Raw genomic sequence first — 22,649 nt, forward strand, 5'->3', positions numbered from 1 at the left:
TGCTTTCCATACTATACTGGTATACTGCTATCCATCCATCCTGGGGTTAGCATGACATTTGCTGTCCTATTGTTGATCTCTTCCTTGCCTCTATTCTCAATCAGTACCAGTCACAAGACTTCACTTCAAGGCCACAGGTGATGAAGCCGAGTTTTCCAACAGGTAGGGATATTATGGAGGGGGGGGGAGGTGCCAAACCCTTTGCCCGTTTTGGAAATATGTTTTGGAGCTTGAAGATTTTTTTTGATAGTTGCTTTCCAAAAAATCTCATGCATTACAGACTGCAAACTGGCTTGGACCAACCTAGATTTTAATGGCCAAAAGGCGAATGGCTGGAGTGGCAGAGTGATGGAAAATAAAACCACAAAGCTGAGCAGATGGCACATTGGACTGATTTTTAAAAATGAAACCGACCATGAATGGAATTTCATTCATAATGCAGCCAGAGATATCATACTGGCAGCCATTTTAAACAGATTCTAAACATATAATGAGACATGAGACTTGCTAACAACCTTGATTGGATTTGAATTGACAGATTAATTGTATTTGGACTTTGGGAGTAACTTGGAAAAAGTACATTTGGACATGCACAAAATCCTCCAAATCTGATCTGAATCCTTCTGGATTAAGAAATTCAGATTGTATAATGACTTAAATTAATCTCCAGTAATTATGTTGCCCAACTTGCTTTATCTCTAAGGTCTTCCAGATTTGAGCACAGTCCTAGAGAAACAAATGCCAAGCCACAGTCACAGAATTGCAAAGTGCTGTTAGCAACCACCTGAGGTAGAAGCTACTTCCTGGTGGAGAAGTCATAGTGCTATCAGTTAAAAGATACTGCGTGATTTATCTTGCATTACCAGAAGAAGTCATGGAAAACATAAAGGGTGAAAAATCAAAAATGACTCTTGGACCCATTTACCTTTATATCTGTTCATACTCTATGAACAAAGCAGAACAATTGCACAATAAAAGTCTTGACAGCGTGGATCTGAGTCTCAATGCATCTTTCTAAGTGCTATTGAGTTTGACCAGTCTCTGCAGTACTGATACTTCCCCATCACTGCAGGCCCTGGGCTTATCAGCACAAGATAACACAGTGTTGGTTCAGCACCAGTGAACTCCTTTGTTTTGGCCTGACATGGAAAGAGAAAAACCAGCTGTCTCTGTCATACACATTTCTTTATAAACAAACAAGTAAGTCAAGGATTTAAATTTTATTCTTCCAAACCCTAAAGTTGATCTTCTTAGGCCTCACAGGGAGATGAAGTGGCCAAGAACAAAGCTCTTATGTTAATTAATGCTGCTCCTTCCTCATGCTTTTGCTAAAAATATGGCAATAGCCCATTTTAATGCCATCATTATGCATGTCAGCATCTCTGATAAGAGCAAAGAGCTTAGAAATCTTTCATATCCTTCTGCAGCTTCCCACCCGGCTTGCCATAATCAGCCTGGCCTTATAGGTTCTACTTACACGGCTGGCTAACTGTGACCACATCCTCTTCATTCACTTCAATATATCCAATTTGTTACGGGTTCACAAAAGCAAAGCAAAGAATTTGAATGATGAAGTGCTACCATTCCTCTTTGCTGTATCACCTCCCCAAAGGTTTGATTTCTTTCTGTTGCAACCGTTAAGGCAGGTGAAGCTGAGAAATTGAAAGTAACCTCACCAGAAGCATCTGGAATATGACCCAAAGTATTTCCCCTCCCCATGTAAACATACACATTGCTGAATCAGGAGAATGCCCTAAATCAGTGTTTCTCAACCTTGGCAACTTGAAGATGTATGGACTTCAGTTCCCAGAATTCCCAGCCAGTATGTTGGCTGGGAAATTCTGGGAGTTGAAGTCCACACATCTTCAAGCTGCCAAGGTTGAGAAACACTGCCCTAAATAAATATCTGAGACATTAGCTAGATTACAACCAGCTCAGAATGTAACAGAGAAACGAAAGGGAATGTGAATATAGAGGAAAGCCTAAAGCAGGTCTCCACAACATGACAGCCAAGGGTATCAATGTGTTGATATCTGCCAGGTTTTCCTGCCTCAAACACTTTTCAAGAAAGCATTAATTTTAGAAAGAAAATTGGCATGTCGCAAAGCAAAGAGTCAAACTCCAACTTCAATCATTATTCCCAATAGTATCTCTGTGGCCCAAATATGTGTAATCAGCTTTCTTTAAAAATCAAAAGGATAGCCAACTGCTGGTGAATGCTTAGGCTGAAATACAGAAAATTGGCAAAAGTAAACAAGGGTAATAGGCAATATCTGGGAGGGGAATGAGCTAGTAAGCATTCCGTAAATTAGCACTTTTTAACTGATTATAGTTCCCCTGGGATTCAGGTTGTAGATGGAGAGCCCTAAAATCAATTGCCTCCTACTGCATAGACAATGATTTAATTGTTAATTATGAAAAAACAAAAATTATGGTCTTTTCAAAGAAGCCTTCTAGACATAATCATAGGTGGCAAATAAATGGGAATGATATTGGACACGTTGAGGCCTTCAAATACCTCAGAACTGTTTTTCATGCCACCAGCTCATGGAGGCCTCAGATTCAGTCCCTAAAAGAGAAGGTCAGAAGAAGTGAAACTTCCATATTAAGATTCTTTTTTGTACAATAGGAGGTAATTATATACCTGGTGGACTGAGGCCAAAATAATGCCACAGCTGTCCTACAGCTTCCAAATATGTACATATGAGAGCCAAGAACCATCAGAAGCTGTACAATCAAGCTTCCTATGGAACTTGTTTTTGGTTCCTTGTTGTGTTCCTAACTCAACCCTTCGGGCTGAAGCTGGAATGGTTCCAATTAAAACTCATTCCCAAATAGCACATGTTAGTTGCTGACTCATACTAATTTTCAACCCAGGTTGCTTGGCTTCTTTGACTCTTCAAGACAAATTCCAGACTTCTTGGCAAAAATTACTTGGTGCCATCCTAAGCCACTGTGGATTCTCCCCCCATGTATTGATCCCAATGGGATTTGATCAGGCCAAAGCATCTTTCAAGCAACATGCCAGAGATATAGCCCTGCAAAATGATGTTAGCTAGGCTCCACCATATATTAATTCAGTGAACCCCCAGAAAAGTGTAGCTCTTGCACATTACCTCTACAAAATTGTCCTCAAAAGCACCAGAAGAGCTTTTACTATACCTCAGTGTAATGTCTTCCCCTCCGCTCTTTTGGAGAGAAGGTTCTATAACATAGCAAAAGAGCTGTGGCTTTGTCCTTGTGGTGAGGGGGAAACTGAAACTGTGGATCATGCGTTGCTGCATTGCCTTTTTTATAGAAATCTACAGAAACGTATATTTCCCTGTATATAGCACAATACCCGGGCAGGCCAGAGACTGATTACCTTAGTCTCTTGCTAGCTGAGCAGGTGGCAGGGATTTCAGACAATGTAGCCTGGTTTTGTGTTAGAGCTATGATTAAACAATACAACTCCTAAGTGAGGTGATGCTGAGCCTTAATTAGACTTCCATAACTCAATATATTTTTTCTTCTTTTTTTCCTTTCCTTTCCTTTCCTTTCCTTTCCTTTCCTTTCCTTCCTCCCCTCCCCTCTTTTTCTTCCCTCTTCTTTTAAATATATACATACCACTCTATGTTTTATTTGCTATTTCTTTGTTATAATTTGTTGGACCATAATGGTGTTAATCCCAACAAACCCTATCAGGGCTTCAGCAAGTATTAGACTTAATATAAGTTAGCACAGCTTTACATTCTCATAGTGTTTCATAAATTCTAGTATGATTTATGGCCTTTCTGTCATAGTTATTTATAGTATTTAGATTACTCATTGTAAAATTAATTGTAAATTCATAGGATTCTTTTGTGTTTTAATATCTCTACTCTGTAATTTTACCTTAATAATTTGATTTTTACCTTATTTTATTCTATCCATATGACTTTTTGTTTTTATTTCTATTTTAGCATCATTGTTATTAGTTCTATGCTGGTCTACAGCTGAAATAAAATTGATTGATTGAAGCTCCTTCCATCAGCTTTCTTTTGAGAACATCCACCACATATTTTCAAAATTTCAGATGTGCCCATCAACTTTTTAAAAATGGGATCTATAGCCTATATTAAAATAGGAGGACTTCTGTCATGGTGGGGTTGGTTGCCTTGTTCTTCCATGTCCTGTTTCTCCCTTTTTGGGGGGAATAACAATAAAATCATTTAGGAAAACTGCAAATTATATAGTAGAGATACACTTTCTTTCCTTGGGTGAAGGAAGCATAAATCTTGTCTGGGGGGCTAAAACCAGGGTGTTTCCAAGGTTGGAAATTATTCCCCCTTTTCAAAACTTAATCACATTTTTTTTTTGCCCTGGAACAGACTGAAAAGCAGGTTATAAAATAATTCAATTAAAATCTGAAAAAAAGAAGAAGAAGAGCCTTTCAGTATAGTCCAATAATTTCAGAAAGTGGCCGTGCCAGGAAAGTTTCCTGTCTCTCTCTTTTACTGCAATTTCCCCAAACAGGCTAGGCAGGGTCCACCCACGTTCCGCTATAAAGGTGTGTATTTACAGAGCTTCCTTGTTACAATGAAGACCTTTTTCCTGTCCAAAATGAGTCTGTCTTTGTGTTCAGCAGCAGTGTGGGGTGGAAGAAGGAGGGCTCTCCATCTTCTGCTTCCCCTTCTGTTCAGCTTGTGAAGCCAGTGTGAAGAAGAAGAAGAAAGCTCGGTGAATGGCACACATTTTCAGCTCCAACTTAGCAAGCTGTGGTGATGTGGCAACAGCGTTGATAACAGCAGCTACAGTTCTTCAACCTCAACAAAATGGGCTATGAAAGTCAATGCCACCACCCCCAATAGTTAAATCTGTTTTGGTCAGAAACATATGAAATTCAGTACTGGTGAGAAAAGGGACTATTGGAAAAGGTAAGGAATGGGAGACAGGAGGGCAGCTGAAAGCATAAGAAAGAGGAAGGCAATAAAGCTCTCAGAAGTAGGATGGGGTGCATAGAGGACAAGAAAATGTGTGTGTTTCAAGCAGAATGGGGACAGGCTAGAAAGGTAAACTCTTCTGAAGCTCTCAGTTTCTACATAGGGCTCCTCCAAAATAGAATCGGTTTAGGAGAGGTAAAGATTTCGTGTGTGTTCATCGCAATTATCTCTTCTTCTTCTTCTTCTTCTTCTTCTTCTTCTTCTTCTTCTTCTTCTTCTTCTTCTTCTTCTTCTTCTTCTTCTTCTTTTCTTCTTCTTCTTCTTCTTCTTCTTTCCTCCTCCTCCTCCTCCTCCTCCTCCTCCTCCCCCCTCACACACACACATACAATCTTTTACTAAAAAATAAATTACAAACTAGACATTTTCTGAAGACAGAAAAGAGTCCCAGGGTAGGTCTGTGCTGTTTGGCTACTGCTGGTAGAGCTGCTACACTAGACTGCGTGAGCCGCTGGAGTGTCTGCGTCTGTGAAGCAAGGAACTGGGGGGGCAGGTCTGGTGCGGGTGGTTGTAGGGCGGCGGTGGAGGTGGAAGTGGGGGCTGATGAATGATTTTCACTGGGGTCCCTTGGAACCCGCCGCCTCGACAGTGCAAGGGGGTAGAGCTGCAGGAATCGGAGGACACGTAGCGTGTCAAAGTCTGGTTGAGGGCCGGCTCCATGCGAGCGAGGCACGGCTTGTCCAAGACTATAACTTTGACGATCTGCTGACACTGTACAAGGGTCCCCGCTGAGGCAGGGTAAGAGGGTGCCAATGCGGTCTCCAGCCTTTCCCGTGGCACGTTAGGATGTGTGCTGGGCTCCATTCCACTCTCGAGCCCCGGGATAGAGTTGTGCTGGTACGTTTGAAGCCTGTTGTGAATTGACACCTAGTTTAGAAACAGTCAGAGAAGCATTAAACGTTACAAGACTTCTTCCCAGCTGCTTCTGCAGGCTGCCCTTCACCCACCACCCATCCAAGAGTTCCTCCATAAGCCACAGCCCAGCTTAAGCACTGCTCCAAATCCCCCACCCCCACCCCACCTCCGACCCTCCTTTCCCCCTTCCACAGGCACAGCCCTCCCCAGACTTCCTTCAGAGCCTCATTATAGCAAAGGCAGCGATGCTATTTCCACAGACAGCACAACCTCAACCACCCAGATGGAGTAAATACAAGCAGAAGCGGCACCCAGAGCCAGTGGGAGAAAAAATTTAACATGACGTAATACAAGCTGAAGGCAGGAGCCCCCTGCCTGTCATGCTAACAAATGCCATTTTGTTATTTGGAGTTTTCAATATTCACTTAGATTTTTTTTATCCCCCTATTTGGCTTTTGCTTAGAATAAAGGCAACTGGGGATAAAGTCTTTCCAATTTCTGCGTGATACAGGTATCTTTTCAGATAAGCTGTGCTCTGTGACCGGAGTGCCCAGAAACTCTTACATCATCTTGCAGTCCATGGGCTAACAAGGCAGAGAGACGGAAAGATAATTGAGGTTGTACATCTCTGTGGGGGGGGGGGGGATGAGATTTGCTGACACTCAAGGAAAGACTTGAGCTTTTCCCAGCTCCTGTCTTTCTGAGCAGAAAAGTGGCACGCATGACTCACTACTCTGTTTACAAAAGGAGAAAATTAAAAAGGGGAGGGGGGGAGGAAACAAGCAGAAATCTGACATCTTTCAGCAGACTTGCAGCTCGCTCTGATCCACTCAATGGTTGGCAAGTGAAAGGAAATGATGTTTAAATCTGCCCCAAAAAGGAAAAGAAAAAAAGTATCCATCCAGTTTATACAATGTTTTAAAAGAAAAGAAAAGAAATCTGATGAAATGGCAGCAGGTCAGGTAAATCTCAGAGAAAATGGAGATGTTTGTTTCTGCTGAGGAGGGAAGGGAAGGAAGAAGGCTTGAAGTATCTTCAGTGAGAAACCCCAAAGAGTTCCTCAAGTTCAGTTTGAAAATAGCAACTAAGATGGACTGGAGTTGCCTATGGAAGGAATCTATGGGGCCTATAGATAAAAGTTAAGAATTTCAAAGAAGCTTTCCAGTAGATTTGGGAAGAGAAAGGTCAACAAGGAGTTGGAGAATAAGGTCCCTTTTGTGGAGAATCAGTGGCAGATATGGGGCCCTATCTGACTAATTTTGGAATTCCAACCAGGATAAACCTTTATGAATTGCTTCCTGAAGTGAAGATCTCTCCCTGAAGAACTGTCTGTTTTGACTCAAAATGGAGATGTCCATTCCTGTAGGGCATTGGCAGCAATGCTGGCAGAGTAATAAGTTAGTTCTTATGAAGCACTTTGTGAGGAGCATGGCCTGAACAACAAGTACACCCAAGGCAGCTGATTTCTCCAAGGCTACGGAAGAGAAAGCTGAAGGGCATGACTTGGACAGTAAGGCCCAAAGACAGTAATTAAGGTGATGGAGCTTGGTGTCAGCCTAGAAATGGAGGTTGGTGAAGGAAATTAATACGGGTGGAGAAATGGATTCTCTGCCCTTATGGGAAGTTGTGGCACCTCCTGAGAGTTGGAGATGCCTGCTGGATGAAAAAGTCTTAGGAGAGCTTTCCTGGTGAGCTGGGATCCTTGGAAGGACTCTTACTGTGGAAACCTGTTTCCCAAATCAGGATAAACAATACCATTTCCCCAACAATCCCTTCCAGGTTGGGAAACATTTGACCTAATCTTCCCAACACACTTGGCATCCTGGTGAATCCTGCCCAACCTGGCACCAGTGTGGCACCAGTGTCTTGGGCAGAAACGCTATGAGGGAAAGATTAGGTGAGCAGTGAGGACTGGGGAGATTCTGCAAGGATAGTGACCAGCCGGGGCAGTTCATCTCAGCTCTGTCTCTGATTTCTCCTGAAAAAGTGCTGGGTGGGGATGAGGAAGGAGCAGGTTAGTTTCCAGAGTTCGGCCGCTGGCTCCATGAAGGATGTGTTAACAATTAGAGAAACGGCTTGAAAAAAATGCTTTGAAGTTTAATCTGGATTTGAAAGTTGTATTACCCGTCCTAGCAGTAACTTTTTATTGTATCTCTGGAAATTGGTAAAATTGTCAGTCTGGCTGGGGAGGCATTGATTAAAACCTGAGAAAAGAAACAACAGAGAATGTAAGAAGGGCTGAACTGAGGGAGAATTACTTACCTCCACTGCTGCACATTCTACTTACCTCCACTGTGCTCTCTGGGCCCTTCTCTCCTAAATCTTTTTTGCCTTTGAAAATAAAAGAGAACCTTCCTTCAGGGGTGAAACCTTCTCTTTCTGCCAGAAGCTGGGACAACTGTGGGTATTCTACATTGGGCCAGACTAAGGCCTTGGGCTGGCTAAGCTTCCCTCCCTGCCCACCTCCAATCAATGTATATCATAGTCAAGACTCTATCTCTTTTCCCGGCAGCAAAAATGCAACAATAAAATAATTCACCATTAGTCATTTGCTGTGTCACAGCAACCTAAATCAGATGCATGATATAGTCATCTCCTTCTACCTAGCATTATTTCATATCCAAACTTTCCCCCAGGGACAGGCTCCATTAGTACCCTACCACAGCAACCCTGGGAGATATGTTGAGCTAAGAGTAAGTAACTAGCCCAAAGTCACTCTGTGAGCTTCCAAGGTAGGAGGTGGAGTTCAACCTGGGTTTCTCTACTCTCAGTCCAACGTTTTAAACAATATTGGTTCACTTAGGCCTGATCATACATGTCCTTCCTTTCCTAGTCAGACATTAAATAGAGAACTGCTTCCTGGAAGTGAAAATATAATTTTGAGAGAAAAAAAAATTAAAATATGTTGAGTGCTGGCTTATCCACAATATAGATCAACTGGGTATATATTAACTTTCAGGTCTTCTCCTCCAACTGTAGTTTGGTAAAGGTGGTATAGATTCCCTAATCTGCCCTTCCAAAAAGTTTTGAATGATCAGTGAATCTATTTACTTAAAAAAAAAAACTTCATTCTTTTAGCCTAAAATAGATATCTTCATATATCTTGCCTAGTTTTATAATTTACTGTATATCTGGCAACACTTCCAGACTGGTGAAAGGTCCTTATGGTTTGCCACAACCAGTCCACCTAGTTTAATATAAGGTTCTCAAGGATGACATTAGCATTATGAAATCAGATGTAGACTTGTGCATGTCTGAATGTCTCAAAGAATGAGCTTCTGCAGGCTGTTAGTTCAATTCTATCAAATTAATCAGCATGAGGTCTGCAGCTTTGGGGTTTTTCAGATTAAGAGGTAACCAAAGGATGAGATGATGAGCTTTAAAGTCTGATCTGGAAAATCCTCCAATTGTGGGGGAATGGTATGGTATGGTATGGAATTGGTTCTTTGAGAAACACAATTACTTTGAAATGACTTCAACTCAGGGACATTTTAAGGATAAGATCTGTTGAATTATTGCCCAAAGATGCTTTGTCCTTCCTTTTTCTATTATCTTACTTGTTGCTATGAGATGAGCTTACAAGGACTGACTGTTGTCCTACATAGGAAGTGAAGAACCTAGAAAAATTCTAACCTGCTGGAGATCCTTGCTTGAATTGCATTTCCATCTGAGCTCCATTGGTCTTTAAGGAAAGATTCTTTGTCCCATGCTGTTTCTCCAGCTCCCCTAAGAAGACATGGGGATGGGGGAAAAGGAGGAAGATATAGATATATAATGGAGAGAGAAAAAAGGGAGAGATGAAAATGAAAGAAAACAGAGCAATAAGAAATAGAGGGAACTGACAAAGAAAAAGAGCAATTATTTTGGCTAGATACTGTAGGAGAGTCATGTTAGTCTATGGTAGCAAATAATCAGGAGGAGTGTGGTAGCACCTTTTCTAACTTAGAAATTTTATTAAAAGTCATAAGCTTTCATGAGCTGGAGCTCACTTCATCTGATGCATAGAGTGGCTAAACTGATGTAGGATTTAAATTGGGACAAGGTAAGGTAGGAAAAAGGAGAAGACAGGGTGGTTATGCAGATGCAGGACACATGAGAGGCATATTATAAGTACCATCCTGATCACCCAACTGTATGACCTGGTCCTCACCCATGACTACTTAATTCTGGCAGCATCATATTCTTGCAGGTCATACAGCCACAGCATGGCTACTCACATGGCTACACAATATGCCAACTTCTTCATGGCCAACCTAGAACAATGCTTTCTCAGTTCTTACCTCCTGAACCCCATCCCCGCTACATGAGATTCACTGAAGACATTTTCATTACCTGGACCCATGGAAAAGAATCGTTCATCAAATTCTATCAAAATGTCAACAACTTCCATCCCACCATCACCTTGAGCCTCAATCTATTTGCAGAACAAGTCTACTTCCCTGATGTCCCAGTAACAGTACAGAATGGACATATAAATACCATGTTATACAGGAAACCTATGGATCCCCATGCATATCTAAATGTTTTCAGCTTCCACCCAGAACACATTACCAAATCTATCATCTATAGCTAGGCTCTGTGCTATAATTGCATTTGTTCTGATTTGCTTCACAGAGATGCTGAACCAATGGAATTAAGCCAGGCACTCAGGATACTGAACTACCCAGCTAGATCAACAGATGAATCAACAGAGCCAGATCAATTCCCAGAGAAGATCTATTAAATGATAGACCACAAAAACAGAACTGAACTCCAGTGGTTGTCACCTATAGCTCATAGCTCAAGTCACTCAAACACATTATTAATAAACTACATTATTAATAAAGTACAACCACTACTGGACCACTTTCTCAGGCACTGTGTGGCAGGCCCACACTTGCATAAAACCATCTAACCTGAAGCAGACTCTCATCAGTATCCAGAAACAATAGAAAAATGATGTTAACATAGGAACCGGATGTTAACTCCCAGATATCTACTTTGGCCCCCTATTTACTTCAACAGCACTATCGCAGGCCCCCCAAAACTTCACATATAAGATTAGAGGTGCCTTCACATGCTCTTCCTCCAATGTGATACATGCAATCATCTGCCAGCAATGTTCTCTGGATTCTATATATCTCAGACAAATAGAACAAACTTTGCACAAAAGAATTAATGGACATCAGGACTCAAGACAAGGACAAAGTAATATCAGAGCATTTCAACCTCCCAGGACAATCCATTACAGAAGTCAAACTAGTCATTTTGGAAAAAAGAAACTTTAACAGCACCATTGGGGGAGATATTGTTGGACTCACATACAACAAAGGCTTTCAGGCCATCCCAGAAGGTCCCAACAAACACAATAGGTGTTTAACACATGACAGTTGTTAATTGACAAAGTGTTTAGAGCATGCATCTGCAGAATCAACCTGTCTTCTCCTCCCTTCTCCGCCTCCCCCTCCCCCAATTTAAATTCTACTTCAGCCTAGCCACTCTGTGCATCTGTTGACGTGAGCTGCATCTCATGAATGTTTATGCCTTTTATTAAAATTTGCTAGTTGGAAAAGGTGCTATCAGACTTCTTCTGACACTTTAGCTAGGTATGATGACAGCTATAGTCTACCACGGTGAGAAAGCACCCAGTTGGGGAAGTTAGAAAATACACAAGCTGAGTGCATTTGCACGTAGACACACATACACGTACAAGTTAGGCCTGCTTCTACTTGTGCTTTGACCAATATCAAGAATTCTGGGAAAGCTATCCACATTTAAGGCTAAGGAATCAAAAACTGAGAAGACTATGTAAAATACCCACAATCAGGGCAACCACAAACATTTCTTCGCCTTGATTTGGTGTGCGCTCATTGAGCCAAAAAGCATGGAATGACAAACCCAGAAGCTCTACCCCTCTGAATTTGCAAATTCCTATTTCCATAATGAATTTTGATTCTGCAAATGTTGATTTGCCCCACTGTGAATAAATATAGCCATATCTAGAGAGCTCTTCAACTGGATGGATGGAACAGTATATGGGGAAGGAATATTTTTTTGTTTGTGAGAAGGGCTATTCAGTGTTAATGCATAAGAGGAACTTGCAGGATTGTGCAGCCAAGCAATTAATTAGCAGTCACACTGGGAGCACATAATGCATATAGCATTCCAAAAATGATGCCAAATTTTTGTGATATACATAAGTCCTTGATCTCACTGTATTAGCATGCCAGACTCATATGAACTAATCCAGCATACATTCATTTTCAAATATTCTCACTAAACATAATAGAGGTTTCCCACCCGTCTTACCCATTTCCAAAACCAAGAGTGTCATTTTTTATTGGGGCATGCATGATTATTGATAGGAACATTCTATCTCTGGCAAACTCAACGGTTCTACACATCAGATGTGCCTATATATCACACTAGATCACAATAAGGATTTACTCTGCTTTAACAAGGCATTTGAATTCAACCACTGTGATTCGTAAATGATTGTTTACAGCTTAGCATTGTGTTCAAACCACAGTTAAAACAAATAATAGCTTAGACCAAAGTGTGAACACAGAGTGTGAACTCAGTAACCCATATTAACTTTTCTGTTTAAAGTGGGGGGGGAAAGAGATCACCCCAGATAATGTTCCCATATTCCTATATTTATTATGAAATGAGAGACAGAGAGAGAAAGAGATGGAGAGAAGGGCTTTAAAAAATTACAGTGAATACTCTTAAACCATCTATCTCTGCAATTGAATGAATATAACTTAAAGCATTGACATTTATGCCTTCCTGGAAATGTGGCCCCCTGGCCCATTTTTTAAAACTGAAATGGCATCCCTACCAGTGACAGACATAAAAATACACAAGACATGGACATATGTACATACAGACAGAATGACTGCATGGAGTCTGGAACACGCTGGGAGTCTTACATTCAATTCGAATCTGTTCTAGCTCCATCACCTCTGCTATGGATTCTTTGAGGTCCTCCACAAACTTCTGCATTTCTTCAGCATTCAGGGCACAGAAATGGAGCACCTGTTTCTTCTCTGAGCCAGAAACAGGAATCACTAAGGTGATACCATGGGGGTAGTCTATGGAAAAGGAGAAGAAAAAACCCCTGAAAATAGTAGTATTGGTTTTGTATATTAAAAAAGCAATCATCTGGGAGTGATCAGAGAGTTTACTGAAGTGGGTGGTTATCATAAATTTAAATTCTTCTTCTTCTTCATCATCATCACCATCATCACCTTCATCTTCATCATCATATGTACTGAGCAGTAGGAACAATCTTGAGGAACAGGAAGAAGACCAGCAACCAAGGCAATGGTCAGATAAATGAAATCTGAGTCCAGGGCAGAAATGTAATTTGAGAAAGCATCTCAGACATGATGCTCCCTAGTTCTCACAAGGATAAAGGGAGGGAGGGGCTAAGCATATCCAGACTTGCAAGATTCTGTTACTGTAACCTTATAATAAAAGTAGTATAAGCATTCACAACTCTAGTTTCCTGGTCTGGTCTACCTTGAAGGGCTGACATAACCTTAACTCAGTTAAAGCTAACCCATTTTAGCATGCTACATGAATGCATCCACTAGGTTTTTAACCAGTCTGTTAATTATGTTGTCTGAATGCAAAATATCCTTGCCATTTCTAGATAAAAGAGCAGATAACAGGCGATATCTCTGCTGTGACCTTAAAAAGCCATTGCCAGAGTAAACAATACTAGATAAATTATTTGTCCTAGATTAAGGCAGTTGTCTTTTGCATCCTCCAGTTGGTATGATCTTTAGCACATTTAATGTTTAAGCCAGATTCCCATTTTTTAAATCAAGGTGTTGGTCCTCTATAAATAATGGAGAATGAAAGAAAAACAAATCTGGGTTTTGGTGAAAGTATGGGACCTATGTTTATAACAAGACACTCAATTTGCTGTATATATGCAATGAGATTTGAAGAAAAGAAAGAAAATGCTGCCTTGCAGATCTTTCCTCTGCACTTAACCTAATACACAGAGACAGATTTGGCCTCATTTATGCCAAAAAACCTCTGAGAAACAGCTTTTGTTCTGGAAGGCTTATACATTCTATGATTTCAAATTACCGAGTTCAGGTCATCAAGTTCAATCATTATTTACCATGGCTGCTACTCTGTTTCAAGGTTTGGGGGCATGCTGCTGTGGTTGTGCAGTGAACTAATATTGTGACTCTACTGTTTCACTGCTTTCTGCTGTTTGCTGCATGAATCAAATAAGTCATGACACAGAGTTCTTTGTTTGGACCCTGGATGTCTTCTTCATTAGAAAAGGGAGGTGTGTGGTGTGTGGTTATGCAAGTGTGTAGAAGTAGGTGTGTGTGTGTGTGTTACTTCCATCAGGTTAGCAGTGTTAGGAAAGAGGATTCAACTACTCTAATATAACTGTAGAGATGGAAAGTTGCAAGCGTCATGTGTACAGGTAGTCCTCGCTTAATGACCACAATTGGGACCAGAATTTCAGTTGCTAACTGAAGCGGTCATTAAACAAATCCAACCCAATTTTACAACCTTTTTTGTGGTGATCGTTAAGCAAATCACAGCGGGTATTAAGTGAACCATGTGGCCGTTAAGCAAACCATGCAGTTCCCCATTGATTTTGCTTGTCAGAAGCCAGCTGGGAAGGTCGAAAATGGCAATTATGTGACCATGAGAAGCTGTGACAGTCATAAATACAAACCGGTTGCCAAGCGCCCAAATCGTGATCATGTAACCACAGGGACGCTGCAATGGCTCTAAGTGTGAGGACCAGTCCTAAGTCAGTTTTTTCAGCACCGTTGTAAGCCCTGTCACTAAACAAATGGTCATTAAGCGAGGACTAACTGTAGTTCTCTATTTTTTATAGCAGCATTGGCAAGATAGTTAGATGGTCAGCACTACCAGGGGAGAAGGAATTGACCACCACCATCCTCACTTGGCTTGATCTAAACACAGTCCTCTCCTTGTTGCTTTCTCAACAAGGAGTGGGAAATTCTATATACAAACTCCCATATCTCATTCAGAGTCACATACATAAGGTACTACACACAATCAGTTTCACTTCTGCAGTTCTACATTCTTTGGAAACACTGGGGAAGTCAGCTTTCAGTTCTTGCAGAATTTGTGCACATCCCCAAGTGCATCAGAGTGATCCATTGCTTGGCATTTTAATGCCTCCCTGTTTGATATTGGTATGAGCATGTTTTCATATGCATCAATCACAGCCTTCCATTCTATATGCGTTTTAGTTTGCAATTCACAGTCACTTGTCTATATGAATTTATGCTGAGAAAAACAGATACATGAGGGCAAATCCACTTATGCAACAACTCTCAGATCAGTTAGAAAGCCACCATATAAAACTGGAAATATAAAAGAAGCTACAGTCAACCTACGAAAGACTTTTTTAAAAAAAGGAACTGAGGAACCGCACCCATTTCAGCTTGTTGTTCATTAAGGCACTATAACTGAAATTTGCAGCAAAATGTTGCCAGGCACGCTTTCTTTTCTGGATTCCATTTCACATTCTTCAGGTTTACCTTTTTGTCCCAGCCAGCCATTCAGAATTCCACAGCCATGGTACGTCTCCAGTTCTGCTTAAGATTTTATATAAAGTATTTTATAATTTTGCAAAGCTTTGACATGTCTCAGGTTTTGCTTTTTTTTTTTGGTCAAAATGCATGAATTTATATTATATGGAATTATTGAAGTATGGGAACTATGGTTAATGGAGCTTAACTGAAAATTAGTTTCACCAGTCAGGACTGTGTGATAGACAGACAAGCCAACCTCTCATCAAACAGTTTTGATTCATTCATTTCTCACATTTGTATCTCATCCCCCCACCCCTCCAGAACATAAGTAGCATACACTGCACTCCTTCCTCTTATTTTGTGTCCATCAACAACCCTGAGTATTAGGTTGGGCTGAGAAGAAGGACCATGGCTGAATTTGAATTAACTCCTGGGTCTCCCCAGTTCTGGTTCACCATAACCAGAACACCACATTTGCCCTCCCTCCTGGATGAGCCTGTTCCTAAAGACACAGTGAGCCCCTCTAGTGTCATCGGGCAAAGAGCCAAGTAGATTGTGATAAACTTACATTCATTCTCAAACAGATGGAACTGCATTCCTAAGAGGCCAACTGACTTGCAAAATGTGTAGGTTGAGGAACTTTTCTTCTTGGGGCAAAGCTTGAGAATCTGTCAAAGGACACAGATGAAAAGAGAACGTGTGTGTCTTTCAGAAAGATCAGCAAAGCACAACGGGGAAGATTAGGGTCCAAATAATGCCACTCAACTATGGCATTTAGAATAAGGTCCAAATGGGAGTATGAATGGCATGAAGGGGACACACTCCAAAGAAGTAAGTGGGACATGGAGAAAGAAAAAGAAGGGCTAAAAGAATATGCCTAGTGGTCTCCAGTCCAAGCAATAATCAGATCTGACCCTACTTAGATTTTGAAGATCAGACAGGTCAGCTATTATCACATGCTGGGTCTAAATTAATTAGCACAGTCAATTAATTCCCACTCTGTCTTTAATTTGATGATAAAATCTGTAGGGACATTGGAGCGCACATCCAAATCTATCAAAGATCAATGAATCCTCAGGGTCTTATGTTGTGCACTCCTAATCTAAGGGTACTTAGACATGTTGCCCTTCACACCCCATGTTGCAGCACAAGCAATCTGCATGCATTTTTGAAATTTAACAGTAAAGACACAGGAATTGCAGGGCACTAACCTGGACAGGGTTCCTGTCATGGGAAGGGGCTAGAACTCTTTTCTAACTGTGTTTTCAAGCCATATCAGACCAGCACTAATCCCCCACCAGCTCCTTGCATTGGAAGGTGTGTGAATGGAAGCTTTCCTTCCAATGTAAGTCTCAGACAGGGGATGGGAGGGCAGAAAAGGAGGCAATCAGTCTGGAGAAGGATTGCAACATGGGGGTTAAAGTGTTAATCCCTTTATCCTTCCTTCTCTCTGGGTTGTCATATATACCAGTTCTTGAAAAAAATACCAGACACTCACACAGATGCAAATTGTACAACAGCTTTATGTTCATCCTGCCTTGAAGAAACAGTTTAGTTTATAGTCTTACGATGGAGAGAAAAGAAATGAGTGAAAGCCATGCTGCAGAGTGGGCTTTTATTATCTCCTCCCCTGTCAAATCAAGCTCATCAATTGCTCAGATGTTTTAGCTTATCAGTTTCACTACATTCCTCTAGAATAAAACAGGGTGAATTCTCTGCAGTAGCTTTTGCTACCACCACCACCCAGCTTGGCAGTAAAGATGGTCCTTCCAGTGCTTGATCCACACGGTCCCTTCTTTCACCTTTGAGGATGCAATGAGAGTTGCATGAGCAAAATGTGGTCTTTTGTTTCCATGGATTCTTCTGACTTTATCAGCGGCTGGCATCACATGTTCAAGGCCCTGGCTAAGGTATCAATGTCATGTCTCAGAGCAGTAGATCACAGAGGGCTTCTACCCACTCTGATTCTAAATCTGTATGCACGTCTCATCCCTCTCTCAAAAGACTTCTTAATTGGATAGTAATTAATCTGCTCAGACAAGATTGTCTTCTCCCTAATGGCAGCAAACGTGACTGTTCTCAGTCAACAAACTTGCAACTTCCAACATGGTGGCTGAATTTTTCCCAGCCATCAGAATACGGAAACTGATGTAAGCTGTGTTCCTAATTCTCAAATTTCATTAAGAAAACAAACCAACCAACTCAGCAGTAATTATAGATTGGCCATAATATGTGCACAACTCATTAGAAACACCATTAGACTCTGTGAAGCTGGGAGTGTTATAAACAGTATTTCAGTGCCTCCAGCTTAGACTATACTCTATAAAAATGTGTTGCTTCATCCAGTATTGCAGTGTTTGTCAGCTTTGGCAAATTTAAGATGGGGGACTTCAACTCCCAGAATTGTTGGGAGGAGAATTCTGGGAGTTGAAGTCCACCCATCTTAAACTTGCCAAGGTTGAGAACACTGCAGTATTGCATCAAAGATAATTAAGGCCAGACTGAAGTGCCAAGTTTGTAATTTTATGCTAATGGGGATGGTATTTTCCATTTCTACTTGATGGTTCATCTTCACTCATTCCTCAGTAGCATCCAATTTAGGCTATGCTTCATGAGCTATCCTTCATGGCTAAGTTAAATGCTCTCCACCAGTCTTTGGTTCAGAAGAAAACTGCCAATCCCACTCCTGCCACAGGCCCAATGCCAGCAAATCTTGCGGTCCTTATTTAGCATGCATAGAGGAAGGGATTTGGTAGATTTCTCCAGTTCAGTTTCTTTCCCTTCCCATGAAATGTCAGCAGGAAAACATCCACTCATGTAGGATGGGGCTGGGGCTGTGGAGGAGTGAGTTTTGACAGATCATTGATGGGGATGGGGGGGAATTAACCATTCATTGCTACTTGCTCTAGTTTTGCACAATTTTCATGAATGGGTTGACTAGACCTCTTCTGTGTCCAAAAACAGTGGGCTGATATCGGCTGGTAGCCAGGCTCATTTTAGAAGTGGGTTTAGCACTATTCAAGAAGGGGATTTATCTGTGTCCAAAAGCAGTCTGTACAACCACTGACAAGTATGGCAAGAATTGCACCATGAAGTACTACAGAAGGATTCACCTCTTACTCTCTCATTTCAGTGCACATCTCCCCTACTACTTCTGCTGGTTAGCCGCTATTTAGGCTGATCCAATCTCTGATCTGAGGATTGACTTAGATATTTAGTGGGTCCATGGGGAGAGCTTCATTTGAAAGAAGCAGATTCTCTCACTGCCCAAAGCAGAAGAGCCTTGCAAAATAATGCAAATCAAGGGTGAGGGGCATGCCTTCACCAGCTTAAAAGGATAATAGGTGACAGGAAGATCCCATCCCCTAGTGGTCACCTGACCATGACATCCATCAAATGGTAGGTAAAGAACATCAGACTCCATCCATGATAAAACTGTCATACCTTGTTGCCTGCCTAAAAGGGAAAACACTACTTTAACATTGACACAGCTAAGGAGAACTTTAAGTTGCCTCAGGTTGGGGATGAAAAGAAGGCAACATTGTGAGGATATGGCAGAAAAAAGAGGTTATTCTGGCATGTCTACACCATGCTTACATGCAAGTGAAGAGAAGCCCTACACAGGGCTGCTTCTGAGAAATGTTTGGCTTACTTAGAGTGTAGCTGCAACTATTCAACCAGAGAGGACCACTTGGAACATAACAGTTCCACATCTCAGCCAACTCCACTGGCTGCCGAATGGTGTCTGGCTTCAACATAGCCATGAAAGCACTGAAGTCTTGAGCTTATGCCAGTGTAAAATATTAGGTGGCTACAAACAATTGTAGACTTGTCTGAATATGTGTGGAAAGTTACAGGACTGGTCTCCTGAATCTCCCTCTCCCAAATCCAATCCACAGGACTTTGTCAGAGAGGAGAAGAATTGAAACATCATGTTCTTCCTGCTGCGTTAGCTTTTGATTCACAGGGAATTTCATAAATAGAGGAGCCCAGAGTTAAAATCCAATCCCTAGGACAGAAGTCTCATGAGCTTTTTCTAAAGTATGGTTCTAAGTCTCTGCAGTGATTCTTAAGCCAAAGATCCCTCACCACCAGCAGGTCGTTGAAGAGAAAAACTTCTCTCTGGTGGGCAGCGTGTTTCTGCACTTTGTTCACGTCTGTCACCTCATAAAGGCGGCTGCAACAGACCAACCGGCGATGTGGCACAGACAGCACCTGCAAGAAAAAGACTGAGTGCGAAGGGTTCCCTCCATAACCAGAGTTGTCCCACACATCTATGACCCCATGATGTTTCAGGGCCTTGTGGCAACTTCATCCACCCCAGAACATATAATTTCATCAACAGATTTTCTGCTTGGACTTCTATCGTGAAGGTAGGGAAATTCTATTCCAGATCCTTCAAGGAAAACCAGCTGGCCTGTCCAGCCAGAAATGGATGGAGAAAACAGAACCCCAGAAAAAACAAATGCAGATAGGGCTTGAGTAGGGCTTCGGTCACCATCTTCCCTATTTTGATCCCCACTGCAAATACCACGATTGGATCACTGAAACTAACCACAAATAGATCATGTTTTATTTTATGGACTGAGATCTGGGCTGTGTGCATTTGTCCTTGTGGGGGGTGTTTGTGTGAGAGCCTGCTGGAGGGAGCAGCTGACTGAGATCAATCTCTTCAGAAAGCAACTGTTTGTTTCTTCTCTTCTTTTTCCTTTTCAATTTTCTTCTACTGTATGGTACTGACCTTGCTAGACATAATAAAGATTTGAGTTTTTTAGTGAGCCTATCATGCTCATTCTAGGAAACAGACCTAGTCTTTAACTCATGCATCTCCAGTGGATCAGGCTACAGAAGGAATGGGGTGTCACTTACTTCTTCCCTGATATCTCAGGGGCAGAGAGGATTTCTCTGGAGTAAAGTGGCTGGTGGTCTATACTTAGCTCCCCACAGCAGTTGTAGGGAGGATGTGGCAGGGCTACAGGGAAAAAAATTATACGCTCCTGGTGAGAGTCAGCAGGCTCCCACGTATCTTGTGTCTGTGCACATGCACACTTCACTTATACCACCACAAACCTGTTACAACATGGAGTGTAACAAGTTACATTCTCAGTTATGGGAGGCTCAAGTGAACCATTTCAGGATCTTCTCTGTTCATCAGTTCTCTTTCTCCTACCAAATAGGAATAAAAGGCATAGGAAGCTACATAGCCACAATTGTGGAATATAGCTACTCATGCTTAAAGCTCCTAAGTGTATTCCTGGGAAGGGCCTGGAAATTGCTAATCCACATAACGGAGAACAGCAAAAGAACATGTTGTTGTTGAGATCTGCAAGAAAATATTGCAGCAGTGCACTGCAGTCTTTCTAACACTCAGTTATTTCTTTTCCAAAACACACTGAATCTTCCATAATTACTGGGTGTCTTTGTTCTTATAGGATTGTTCAGGTAGGCCATCTGCCAGGATGTCGTTTTTAAAGGATGTTGTTTCTTTGTGTATGTACTTTTGTTAGAGTTAAGCACATTATCTGAGCTTCATATTAGGGAATTCCACTATAGGACATGTCTGGAGGAATTTATCTCACCCCAGGGATTTCTTCAGGGAGGAGTGTCAAAAAAGTTAAGATGGCAGACACAACCATGCAATCACCACACACATCATAATGCATATAAAAAAGGGGCGACGCATTGACTGCATGCTTGTGGCCACAATTTTGACTTTTTTATCCTCCCCTTATGGACACCCCTACCTGACCACATTTCAGTGGCAGCAAACCACAGAGGGACTCAGAAAGATGCCAAGATAAAAGGAAAAGTAATATGTGTAAATGCAGTTGTATCTTGGGCTTGCTTCCAGTAAAGGTGAACATGAAAAAAACTCATTTTCTAATGCAGTGCTTCTCAACCTTGGGAACTTTAGGATGTATGGACGTCAACTCCCATGCTGGCTGGGGAATTCTGGCTGTTGAGGTCCATACATCTTAAAGTTGCCAAGTCTGAAAACCACTGGTCTAATGAACAGCTGTAGTTTGTGATGGAGTAGTTGCTTTCCATGGAGACGTTCTCAGGTTCAGCCCCTGTCTGGCATCTTGAATCAGAAAGGATTCAGTCTTGAATAACAGGAAAGACTTTTTTGTTTAGAGGTAGGGGTATTCTCAGGTCATGCTTAAAAACACATCAAGATGGCACACGTAAAAAACAGGCACAACTTTGACTGCATCATTGCAACTCCCATCTTGACTTGTTTGACCATACCCTGCTTGACTAGAGAACAATGCCTGGCAAAGTAGAAAATATTAAGACAGCATCCTTTCTTCTTAAAATAAAAGTGGCTGCAGAAAACAACCATCTTCATTAACATAATTCAACAGATACCTACTAATGACATGTAAAGGCTCACCGTTTTCATCCCAACAATCGATTTTTCTACTTTGGTGACATAGGTTACATGGTCCTCATTGGATTTGAGCTCTCTCTGCTGAATCCTTTCATAAATTCCCACCACCAAGTCCCGGGGAATATCAGCTCCATCATCTACTCCTGTGGAACCAAAACAATATAAAACAAATCCTGAGAGAAGATTCATTCTTAACTTATAAAAGTAACAGCTGACATATTCTTTTTCCTCTCCCAGAGATTATGGACATGTACAAATGATTTCCAACCATTTGTGGTCAGTCAATGCACTTGAAATTTTGAGATACAATGCAAAGAAAATGAATGCCCTTGAAGGACTTTCCATTTATCAAATAACCATCAGTGTGGATGGGGCCAATCACAAATTTATCAAAACTGTTGAAATGGCTCCTTGCCATCCTCTCTAGCTTTACAGAAGCTTCAGGTTGACTTTGATTTTTCTATGGACAAGTGGACACATTCACAAGCAAAACATTCAGCTCAGTGTTTCTCAAGCCAGTTTGCTGGCTGGATAATTCTGGGAATTGAAGTCCACACATCTTCAAGTTGCCAGAGTTGAGAAACACTGACTCAGTTGCATTCACTTGCCATTTTTCAGTCTTAATGCCCACATGGAAATATGTGTGGGATCCAAGATCATCCTTAGAAACAAAGCTGAAAATGATGCTTTGCTTTGCACCCTGCCAGTTTCCTTTTAAATTTTGTTCTGTGCTTAAAAAGTGTTCTGAGCTTTGTCTTATGGTGCTTACCCCGAAAAGGAATACAGTGATACGTTTGAGTGCATAGATGCAAAAATAATAGTTTTGAAATGCAAAAGGGTGGGGCAAGCAGCAAGGGTGCTGTTCATGCACATGGGAACATTAGCAGCAGCAAATTCCACACTGGGGATTTTAAGTCCAAG

The 22,649-nt window shown here is 41.5% G+C and overlaps 1 protein-coding gene across 2 annotated transcripts in view; it reads right to left on the bottom strand.

Moving 5' to 3' along the window:
- Positions 1-5,313: 5,313 nt before the first annotated feature.
- Positions 5,314-22,649, bottom strand: part of IQSEC3 (IQ motif and Sec7 domain ArfGEF 3) — a 184,836-nt gene continuing 167,500 nt past the window's right edge. The window contains exons 10-16 of one of the 2 annotated variants that reach the window (XM_063308245.1): positions 21,732-21,871; positions 19,427-19,552; positions 15,906-16,005; positions 12,725-12,886; positions 9,447-9,539; positions 8,101-8,144; positions 5,314-5,825 (exon numbers count right to left, since the gene is read on the bottom strand). In XM_063308245.1, coding sequence (XP_063164315.1) covers positions 5,388-5,825; positions 8,101-8,144; positions 9,447-9,539; positions 12,725-12,886; positions 15,906-16,005; positions 19,427-19,552; positions 21,732-21,871 — 1,103 coding nt within the window. In that variant the 3' untranslated portion in view covers positions 5,314-5,387. Of the gene's footprint in view, positions 5,826-7,942; positions 8,018-8,100; positions 8,145-9,446; positions 9,540-12,724; positions 12,887-15,905; positions 16,006-19,426; positions 19,553-21,731; positions 21,872-22,649 lie in introns of those variants that run through there. The other variant, XM_063308246.1, reaches the window with a different exon arrangement.

This window comes from Candoia aspera, chromosome 7, assembly GCF_035149785.1.
Source record: "Candoia aspera isolate rCanAsp1 chromosome 7, rCanAsp1.hap2, whole genome shotgun sequence".
Taxonomy (NCBI): Eukaryota; Metazoa; Chordata; class Lepidosauria; order Squamata; family Boidae; genus Candoia; species Candoia aspera.